Here is an 11924-nt window from a genome sequence, read left to right as displayed (position 1 = left end):
AAATATCTATAAATTATTGTTCAAACATATCAAATCTACCAAAGGAAGAACTTGTCTGATAATAGTATATCAGTACAAGTGATGAGTATACACTTACTTATGGTTATCAATCACAACCTTAACTGAATAATGGGAACAAATTTTTAAGCAAAAATGAGATATACCTCTTCTCGTTAATGGATATAACACCCAATTTCTTAAAAATCAGTTTAAAAATCACTCTTCTTCACTCCCTTTTCCAAATCATGCCCATGCCTTTGCCTCTAACTTCACACAAACTAATTTCCCACCTACTCTAGTACATATGGGTGTAGGAATTCTGTATACGCATGTCTTGAATCCAGAATATTTATAAAATAAATATCACCATCAAACTATGCAATAAACCAACAAAATTCGATTAACTAACTCAATAAAGCTTAATGAAATCAAAGATACTGCCACAATTCAAGGGAGAGTTCCAGTATAAGAGTACAAGGTTGTACCGGATCAGATCAACTAGGTTTGGTTGTGAAATCTTAAATCCTGCACTAGCTATAGCATCAATCCTCAATGATAATTCCTTGGCTCCTGGAGAAATAATAGAATCACCTGTTCTAATCTGCCATTTAGATACCCCACTTCATTTCAGCCAAAGGAATATAAAAAAACAACTTTAGTAAGCTGAGATTTAATTTAATTTAATTTTTTTTAAAAGGAACCACAAGAACCAGTAGAAGATTTGGTGGTGAGTAGCAACTATTAAGTAACACTATGCCAAAAATGATCTTTAGCCTGAAATAAAAGAGGTAATTTATATTAATCTCGCCCTCGTATCCTAAAATATGTACTCCGGCTACTTGTATGTATCAGGTGAGACCCTCTCAAGGTCAAGCATTGTGATACTACCTATGAGTGGACTTTATTTTCAAATAATGAGCATTGTTTTATCACCAAAAAACTATGAATAATGATTTATTAGTTTATTGAATTTATTATATAACAAATAGTTGAAACTTGATATTTTTGTAAAGTAATTGCAACATATTTGGGTTTTGGCATATTGCGAATATCTTTAGTTGATATATATTATTTTTCGAGAATTCCTATCTATTTCTGGTTATGTGTGAGGTACGTGGGGTGTTGGTAATGAGATTATGGAAAGAGAATGGATTATAATTATGTCAGTTTGAAGTGCTATAAGCACTACCCTATGTACCTCACCAGAAATGAAAATTATAGATTGGAAATTGGGAACTATGGATATGTGGATATGTCGGAACCCTGGCACCCTTGACGGAATGTTTTGTAGACTCTTAGTTGGATTAGACTGCGGGCATAGGACTTGTCACAGGCGTACGAGTATTGAGGATTCTGTTATACATACTGGTGAACTTAAAGTTTCAAGTTTCATCACTCTCTATTGACAAAATATTTGTTGATTAATTTTTTTTGTTTCATTTGCACATCCCATACTTAAGTGCTTGAGTGGTCCAATTTTACGGCTCTTTGCTCTAGATGCTTCAATCTTATTACCTGATACCTTCCTAGAGCAGTGACTACCTTGGTCACACTTCCCCTTTTTATTTTAATTGAATAGATTGGCTAATAGATTGAGATAAGATAAGACAGGATGACAATGACAGTCCATAGTGGATCATAAACACTTCGCTCATCAGGAGGATAAGATAGCACGAATTAAGTCTCATCTAATAGCTTTAAACAAGAAGGGACATAAATCAGACAAAGCACAAAATGATTCAAATTTCACACCAACAGATAGGAGAGAGATAAGTGTTAGACAGCTGCATATCAAGTAATTTTTTTTTTTTTTTTTAATACTTGACTTTTCAACTACATGTAAGATGACTAGTCAACAGTTTTGAAATGTGCTTAAGACAAGGAACAAACATACTAATCAATTGAGCAAAGGTCAATGGCTGTCTGAGTGTGACATGTTTCTAAAAGTCCAAGGCCTTGGTGAGTATATCTGCAAGCTATTTCTCAGAGAGAACAAACTCTAATGCTAAAATGTCGTCTTCCACAAGATCTCTAATAAAATGATGTCTTATTCAAAGGGTTTGGTTCTTGAGTGATGGACATGAATTTTTGAGATATCTATTTCACTCAGGTTATCACAATAGATGAGAAAAAATGATTGTTGAAAAGCATAGTCATCCAACATATGTTTCATCCAAAAGAACATATGTTGACAAGCACAATAATAAAGAGATATGGAAAAAGAGATTCAAACTCAGAGATTTATACTGGTTCAGTCCACCTGGCCTACATCCAGTCCTCAAGCACACCGGGAAAAACTCCTTGCAGGTGGAGTTGAAACCTTTACATTGTCAGAGCACATCACTCCTTCACAGCTAGAGCACACCACTCTAATACAAGATGGAAGACACCCTTCTCACCTCACAGGGTCAAACTAACCCTTTTTACAAGTTTGAAAGAAATAACTCTCGGAATAAAAATCTCTCCTAATTTAGAGGGATATACAATTGAAGCTCACAGAAAGATAACTCTCCTTCTGAGTAGATGATTACAAACATAATTTTGGACACTACAACTCTTTTATGGATTTGAACAAGGAATGGCTCAAGAGAAAATGATATTCAAAGTATGTTGTATGCTTGTAAGCTTGGATGAATATGTTGAGTTGTTGTTTTCACCAAAAATTTGAATACGTATTTATAAGTATGGAAATACAGTTGTTGGGAAGATAGAGCCATTAGGAATATTGCTATTGGGAAATATAGCCGTTAAAAATATAGTTGTAGGAAGTATAGCTGTTAGAACATATACCTGTTGGAACAGTGTTTAGCTAACCTTATTTCCATTTCCAATATTTAAGTAAATGTCTTTGTCCTTTTACTTTTGTTTATTTTTATATTACTCTATTTACTTAAGTTTACAATGTAAATAAGGAAGTACGTCACCCCACCAACCCCCTCCCCCCCTCCCCCCAACCCCCTTCATTTGGATTCAAATAAAAATACTAGAAAATCATATTCCCACCAAATCAAAATATGAAAAATCGATTTTAGTTCAACATAAACTTCATATAAAAATTTCATAAAATCAGGTTTTCTTATTTGATATGTAGGGAATAAAAGCCGCAAAAAATTATCTTCAAAAAATGATTATTTTGAAAAAGCATTTTTCATACTTAGCCAAAATTTTGATAAAAAAATTTTGCATGTATGATATGAATGCATGAAGGAACCTAAGGTCAATCTAGGTAAAGAGCCTTAGATGTTCAATTCATAAAGAGTTTTATAAGAATAACCTAACTCTTCCGTCTTGAAGAAATATATGCTTGAGTATCTTTAATGTCCCAAAAGTCTTCCAATGTGTACAGTATTTTTGATCCATTTGAGAATACCTTCTCCTTACAACTTATCACACTTGAAATACATTAGATAACTAAGGAACAATTTGTTATCATCAAAATATGCACAATAATACTAAAGATCGTATGGCTAACAGAGATTATTGAAAGACATGCATGCAATGACCACATTTAAAAAATAATAATAATAAAACCTAATAAAACAAAAGAACACATACGGTGCATACGCATGACAATGTATCTAGAGTTCTTGAAGCATACACAAACAAGAGAATGGTATAGATACATAAGACAAAGAAACTAGTCACCAACATGAGGAAAAATATGGTCTTCCTTCCTGATTTAAACTTGCTTCACTTTTGAAACTTTATGAGACAAAGAGATCACCTTAGGAAATTTGACAACCTTGTAAAGAAGATCATTCACTTGAGTTTGAAGTAAGTCATCATTTACTTTCCTGAAATGAACAAAAGGCTTTTGCTCAAAACACTGGTCCGATGTGTCCTAATGTGCCACAATGATGGCATGTAGGAATGAACCTTTTTGATTTTGGGAAACCAAATTTTGCAAGTGAAGAGTGCTTATATCTAGTAAAAACCACAGATTTTACAATAGCATACCCCTTAAAATATGACACAAGAGTCTTAAACTCACTTTATTTGGAAACTCGAGACTCAAACCTAAGGATATGACACCTAGGTCGAATGTGTCCTTTCACACCACAATGGTGGCAGGTAGGCACAAATTTGGATTGTGGAAGAGACAGCTTTTCCTTAGAAACAATATTCATGGAATCAAAACCCAAGTTGAGACCATGAACAAATTTTGGAGCTTCTTGAGTTGACACATCTTTGACAAAGATTGTCTCAAATGATGAAGGTGTAGAAGACTCATTCATATATCCTAAACCTCTTTTATCACCAAACAATTTTCCAAAATTGAGCATTTTATCAATCTTTCCAGCACCAATGGTTAAACCTTGAATCTTTTCTTTTTCCATCTTAAGTTCATGTTCCAATCTTATATTTTCAAATTGTAAAGCATCAAAAGATTCAGATTGTTTAACCATGTTGTTTTCAAGTGATTTTACCATCTCAATTAAGTTTTGCAACTCAATGTCTTTCTCAAATAACATGCGTTGCAAAATAGAATTTTCAACCACAAAATTATCATGCATGACTACTTTTTCATGCTCAACTAATGACTTGTCAAACTCAAACAAAGTTAGTCTATGAAGAAACAAGGATTTGTCATTTTCAAGCATATTCAACTTCTCAATCAGATCAGAATTTTCTTTTTCAAGAGTGCAAACTTTATGATACAACTCACACATATCAACTACATTCTCTTACAAGATACCACTCAACTTCTTTTTGGCCATTTTGAGAGTTTCATTCAGTTCATCAAGTTCTTTGATTTTTTTTTTTTCCAATTATGTGATTCTGTTTTTTGAAACTACAGATTTCATTGAAATGCATATCATACTTTGCACATAGTTCCTTATATAATCGGTGATCCTGTTTATCATATACTGACTCAGATTCATTTCCCAAATTAGATTCTCCCACATTAACTGCATGAACTCTAGCAAGGCTAGAGTTATGAATATAAACAGCAAGGGCAAAATGGTTTGCCTTTTTATTAGATGAAGTGATATTAACATGTGGTTATTTGCACATTCCACATCAATGTGACCAGCAACACGTACCTGCAAGCCTAGAAGATTATTAGTGACAGCCTAGGCACTCAGAAGAACCCGTCAATCTAGGCATCCCCTGTGCTAGCAACAACTATGGTAAAAGTGTGAAAGCATCATAATCAAGTAAACAACAACCAGCAGATAGTGATAACTAGTCAACTGCGATAACACAAATCCAGAAATACATGAACATCATGCGATGACTAGTCAATTATCAAGAACACAAACCCAGAAAATAACAGATCTGCAAAACAGAAATTGTTCACCCAGAAACCTACCACTAGGAAAAATTGAAGGTCACCAACAGACCAGGCAATCCACTAAGCAAAGAAGATTCTTGCAAAGAAACACAAGTAAGCTCAAGAAATCCTAGATCTATTTAGGAATATGAGTTATAACTCCTTTGTGCAATCTTCTCCTCCAATTTAGGAAAGCTAACAGCTTAGTCCTTTATGGCAATGACAGCTCCTTCTTAAGCCCTTTCATCCCATGGCACCTGCTAGCCAGCTCAAACTCGAACAGAAATCAACAATTTCGATTCAAGGAGAACATGGCCAATTTGTTCAAGAAACCATACTCTTGAAGACACCAATCTTTAATCTGACCTACATGTATATGAGAATGTGTTTGTTCTAGCTAGATGCAGATTTTATATTTCAAAAGTAGTTTTCAAAAAATCAATTTAGAAAACTCATAGATGAAAATGATGGTTTTCTCTTCAGGAAGAAGAGCAAGCAAAAGGATGGAAGAAACCTTTTTGAAAACTCACCTAAAAAAATCACGGTTGTCAAATAAGGAATCGTTTGGCTTTTACCCAAAAATTCCTAGGTTAGAATAGTACACATGGTAGCTGAAAAAATTCGTAGAAACCGGTGAGCTAGAAAACTTACTGATGCAAAAGATGGCTAGTCATACGAAAACAAGATGATTAGTCATAATCTTAAGAAATATAATGAATGCAATATGATGCAATGCACAAAATACCTTTTGCCAATAAGTGATATTCCATAAGATAGTAGCCAAACAAGAGCAATTAGAGAAACTATTCTTAAACTAAGCATGAGCTTGGGTGATTACAATGTATGTCCTATTATAATATTGTCAAGGGAAGTCAAAAGAAAAACTCAAAATGCATACACTTACATAATTGCTAGCAACAAAATAGATGAACACGATGCTTCAAGAAAAGACTAAAATAACAATAATCTAATTGACTCAAATGGTTTCATATTCAAGTGATTTTTTATACAGATATGATATTTAAGAATATATAAATATTAGACAATGCGGATCATTGAAAGACAATGTGTGATGGGCCATACAAAATGTCCCTCAAATAAGCTTATTATTTTAGTGATCCCTCACTATAGATATTTTATATATCGGATGTGATTCCCTTATCTCAGAGTAAGAGCATATTTTTTCTTTGCCTGCAGAATGGAATATTATATGTCAATTAAGCAAACAAAAGTTTAGCACATGGAATAAAGGCATTTTTCTGATATTCCAAAGTGTTTTCCAACCCATCGGTTGCTATTTCATTCTTCACATCAGCATTCTTGAGAAAGTGATATCCAAAGAACAAAAAAGTTAACAGGTTGCTTCCCATGCTAAAACACTCATCCTCATCCAAACCTTGAGAGGTGTACGCGTAGATACCAAAATCATGCATCATGTGCATGCATGGAAATGACCAACTTAGCCCTGTTTTTACCTATATAAGTAACAAGAAGCATTGGACGGAAGACGTATATTGAAGAGATGGGGATTGTGCCCTCACAGCCAACTAGTGGACAAACAACTAGTAACAATGCATCGGAGAAACCAACCGAAGGAGGGCCTTCATCTACTGCAGCTTCATTTTGTGTGTTATAGCTACATGTATACATATATATATATATATGCTTGCTTATGCTTCTGATGAAATGTGAAAATTTCCAGTTGCTGCCGAAATTCAGCTCCAAATAAAAAAATTTGGGAGTTTAATTTGATTTAAAGAATGGAAAACTATCTAAAGAAGTTAGAGATCGACCATCTTGATTATGTCAATTATATTTTCTTGACTACTGTTAGCATTATCACAGCCTGTGCAGACGTATGGTGATGGAAAGTCCAAATGTTGTATGGTGTATGCAAAGGATCTCGATATCACTTGGTCTGGAGACACTCGTTACTGGCGATGGGTCAAAGAAACTAGGTACCAAAAACTTCAATATATAACTTACGGTTTCTTTCTCGGTTTATCCAGTCGTATTGACCATTTGAAACAGATAGGAATAACACATACACAAAATCAATATATATATATATATATATGCTCTCAGTAATCTCAGTCCTAACTTCGATTTCATTGCAGTGGTGGCAACTTCGAAGCTGCTGAACTGTTAAATGTGTGTTGGCTAGAAGTGCGTGGAAAACTTTCGACCACAGACCTCTCACCAGGAACTCTGTATGAAGTTGTATTTGTGGTCAAGATGAAAACTGAAGCTTATGGCTGGGATGCCCCAGTGAATTTGAAATTCACTCCCCCAGATGGTGCAGTTCCAAGGGAGACCACAATTAAATTGACAGATTTGAAGGATAGTAAAGATGAATGGAAAGATATTCCGTTTGGTGAGTTTAAAGCACCCGCAAATCCTGGGAACATTGAGTTTTTGTTGTATGAATATGGTGGGAGATGGAAGAGCGGACTTGTTATCAAGGGTGTTGCCGTTCGACCAAAGAGCTAAGTTGCAGAATTTATTGTAATAACTAGTTGGCATATGATTGAGCCGACAGATGATGCTACGCATATTTACTAGATGATAATTAAGAAGAGAATAATGAAGCACTTTTAAGTATTGCCAAAACCTCACATTTTGCTTTCAATATTAATGCCATCTAGAGCTTCCCATAATCTTTTTGTTAGAGTTCAATGTTTTCAGCAGTTTGGATATTTTGGGAAGAAGGAAGAGATCACAGAGAGAGTATGAGGAAGAGAACGTTGCTGTCTTAGAAACTTTTAGATATATGTATTTCATATATCCACTGTTCATGTATGTAAGTGTGAGAGAGAGAAGAATCTGATTCTCTAACTGATTTACAAAAGATATTCAATCCTAGCCTTTGATTCTATCATCCTATGAGATGATCCCACTTGTCATAATCTGACACTTAGATCCTAGGCAAGTTAAGAGACCACTTGGACTATGATCCAATGGCTCAAATTACATCAGGAAAAAATAAAGCTTATAGAATGAAAATAGAAAGAACTTTGTGACCTTGGCTCTAAGGCATTCAGCTTAAGGGTTTACACATCAACACTCCCTTCTAACCCTTTAGCTGATTTCACACAAAGTAGGTCTTTTAGATACACAAAACGATCCTTGGACAAAGCCTTGGTTAGTATGTCTGCAATCTGATCTTCTGTTTTGCAGTAGATTAGTTCAATCTCCTTTGCTTGAATAGCTTCTCGAATGAAATGAAACTTCTGGCTAATATGTCTAGTTTTCTGGTGGAAAACTGGATTCTTTGCCATTGCTATGGCAGAGGTGTTATCACACAGAATTGGTGTACCTTCCACCTGTTCCTCTCCAAAATCTTCAAGTACGAACCTTAGCCATTTAGCTTGTGATGTTGCTTCAGCAGCACTAACATATTCTGCCTCTGCAGTGGACAAGGCTACTGTGTTTTGTTTAATTGATGCCCATGAGAACATACCAGATCCTAGTGTGAATGCATATCCTGAAGTACTTCTTCTATCATCTTCACTTCCTGCCCAGTCACTGTCACAATACCCAATCAAGGTAGCTGTCTTCCCTTTTATAAATTCTATTCCATAGTCAAGTGTGCCCTGAATATATCTCAATACCCTCTTGGCTGTTCCCATGTGTTTTCTAGTAGGATTATGCATGAATCTAGCAAGCAAGCTAGAGGCAAACATTATGTCTGGTCTTGTAGCTGTCAAATAGAGCAGGCTACCTACAATCTGTCTATATTCACTCTCATTTGCTGCCTCACTACCATCTTCCTTGCACAACCTTTCACTTGCAACTAGTGGAGTCACCACAGACTTGCAGTCCTTCAATCCAAACTTTTCAATCACCTTCAAAGCATATTCTTCTGATGAAGAAAGATATGTTTATCTGTTTGTAATACTCCCATCCCAGGAAAGTGGTAGAGCAGTCCAAGATCAGACATTTCATAATGTTGCATCATATCATTTTTGAATTCTTCAAGTAACTTTGGACAACTTCCAGTATAGACAATATCATCCACATAGAGTGAGACAATAAGAATACCTGAATCTTCACTAGTTTTGACATAGAGTGTTGCTTCACTAGGACTTTTCTTGAATCCTGCCTTGTTGAAGTAAGAGTCTATCTCATCATACCAGGCTCTTGGGGCTTGCTTTAGTCCATACAAGGCCTTGTTCAACTTATACACTCTGATTTCTTCATTTTCCTTCACAAAACCCTGTGGCTGCTCCACATAAACCTCTTCCTTTAACACTCCATTCAGAAAAGCAGATTTTACATCCAGTTGATATAGATTCCACTCCTTCTGTGCAGCAAGTGCTATCAAGGTTCTAATGGTATCCAATCTTGCTACTGGAGCAAACGTCTCATTATAGTCTATTCCAGGCTTCTGAGAGTAGCCTTTTGCCACAAGTCTGGCCTTGTTTTTTTGTACAGATCCATCCAGATTTAGTTTAGTTTTGTAGACCCACTTGACACCAATAATTGGCTTGCCAAATGGTCTGTCCACTAGTTTCCATGTATCATTTTTCTCAATCATTTCCAGCTCAGCCTTCATTGCATTCCTCCATGACTCATCAAGATCAGCTTCTTCAAAACTGTCAGGTTCCACAATGCACATATTGCACTGAGCCATGATTTCGTTAACACTTCTCCATTTCTTTGGTGTGTGATCTATAGCTTGAGAACTTTCACTTATTCCTTCATCTTGCAGAGTAAAACCTTCATCCATTTGGATTGGTGTATCCAAGCTTTGACTTGGGTCATCTTGTTATGTGATTCCTTCATCCATTTGCATTTGTGTATCCAAGCTTTGACTTGGATTACAATTTTGATTTTCAGCAGGCACAGGGACTGTCATTTCTCCTGCACTTGCATTCTCCCACTTCCATGAGCCATTCTCATCAAACTGCACATCTTTGGACAGAATAACCTTTCTAGTGCTTGGATCAAACAGTCTGTAGCCCTTTTCACAGAGTCCATAACCCACGAAAATACACTTGTGACTATTTTCTTCAAGTTTATGCCTTAATGCTGAAGGAATGAGCACATGACAAGGAGATCCAAATATCTTTAAGTGTGCAATTCCTGGTTTTCTGCCAGTATAAGCTTCAAATGGTGTTACCTTCTTGAGAGACTTGGTGGGACATCTATTTAGTAGATAAACTGCAGTATTTACAGCTTCTGCCCAAAAATCATAAGTCATACCCTTCTCATGCAGAATAGATTTTGCCATTTCCACTACTGTCCTGTTCTTTCTCTCAACAACTCCATTTTGCTGAGGGGAGTATGCTATAGTTAGCTGCCTTTGAATTCCAAATTCATCACAGAACTTGTTAAAGTCATTGGATAAAAACTCTCCACCCCTGTCACTCCTCAGGCCTTTTATCTTATATCCACTTTGCAGCTCAGTCATAGCTTTGAACTTTTTAAAATATTCGAGTGCACTTGACTTGTTTCTGATGAAATATACCCATGACATTCTAGTGCAATCGTCAGTAAACAGCAAGAAATACCTATTTCCAGAGATAGATTCAGTCTTCATTGGTCCACAGATGTCTGTATGAACCAATTCCAAAGGACTTGTAGCTCTCCAAGTGGACTCCAAAGGGAAAGAATCTCTGTGTTGCTTTCCTATCATGCAGCCTTCACATACTACTGAAATTTGCTCCAAATGAGGTAAGCCATGTACCATGCCTTGATCCTCAAGCAGTTTTATGCTTCTTTCATTTAAGTGCCCCAATCTCTTATGCCATGTCTGCAAGTAGTGTGTAACACTTGCCTTTAAGGCCAAATCACTTGCAGGCATCATTGTAAGTGGAAAGCATCTGTTATTGGTCATTTGAACCCTCACAATCAGATTTCTCAGTGACTGATCATCATAGACATTCACCATATTCTCTCCAAACACAAGATGGTACCCATGCTCCATCATTTGCCCAACACTAAGCAGATTTTCTTCAAGACCAGGTACAAGCATTACTTCTTGAATATGCTTCTTACCCAACTTGGTCCTTATTACAAGAGTCCCTTTTCCTGCAACTGGAACTATTTCTCCAGTACCCATTTTTACTTTAGAAGTCAAATTTCTTTGTATATTGACTAACAGACTCTCATCACCTGTCATGTGGTTACTACAGCCACTGTCAATGTACCAAGAATGATTTTCCTTCACATCTGTCACAGCATTGCATGCATAGAACAGGATTCCAGTTTCTTCAACTTGATTTGCATAGTTCAATTTCTGTACATTTTTATTTCCATGACACTCTCTGAGCATATGTCCAAATTTCCCACACCCTTTGCATTTAGGCTTTCCTTCAAACCAACATTTGCCAAAATGCAGTTTCTCACATTGTTTACAAGCCATTTTATTCCCATCGTTAGATTTCCAATTCTTCTGAGGTTTTTGATCTCCAGAAGAAGCTCCACTCTTAGAATTCTTATCTTCAATATTCAGACTAGTAAAGGCCCTTTCTGTAGAGTTCTCATTGTGTCGATCCAATCTGAGCTCAAAGCTCTTCAGGGAAGCAACTACTTCTTGAATCTCAAGTGTCTCAAGATCCTTAGAGTGTTCAATCACAGAGCAGATGGAATCATATGATTTTGGCAAACTAAACAGCAATTTCTGCACTACTCTCTCCCTAGATAG

The 11924-nt window shown here is 36.0% G+C and overlaps 1 protein-coding gene across 1 annotated transcript; it reads left to right on the top strand.

Moving 5' to 3' along the window:
• The first annotated feature begins 6973 nt into the window (after positions 1-6973).
• Positions 6974-7790, top strand: LOC117612518 (protein PHLOEM PROTEIN 2-LIKE A1-like). The gene is made up of 2 exons (XM_034341204.1): positions 6974-7233; positions 7393-7790. The coding sequence occupies exons 1-2, from the start codon at positions 7160-7162 to the stop codon at positions 7763-7765; spliced, it is 447 nt and encodes a 148-aa protein (XP_034197095.1). The 5' UTR covers positions 6974-7159; the 3' UTR covers positions 7766-7790.
• The last annotated feature ends 4134 nt before the right edge of the window (positions 7791-11924 follow it).

The sequence above is a fragment of the Prunus dulcis genome, unplaced genomic scaffold (genome assembly GCF_902201215.1).
Source record: "Prunus dulcis unplaced genomic scaffold, ALMONDv2, whole genome shotgun sequence".
Taxonomy (NCBI): domain Eukaryota; kingdom Viridiplantae; phylum Streptophyta; class Magnoliopsida; order Rosales; family Rosaceae; genus Prunus; species Prunus dulcis.
This window is presented reverse-complemented; position numbering and strand designations above follow the sequence as displayed.

Coding starts and splice junctions, on each gene's coding strand:
- LOC117612518 (XM_034341204.1), top strand. CDS start 7,160: ATGGTGTATGCAAAGGATCTCGATATCACTTGGTCTGGAGACACTCGT. Junction 7,234..7,392: donor CGATGGGTCAAAGAAACTAG/GTACCAAAAACT, acceptor ATTTCATTGCAG/TGGTGGCAACTTCGAAGCTG.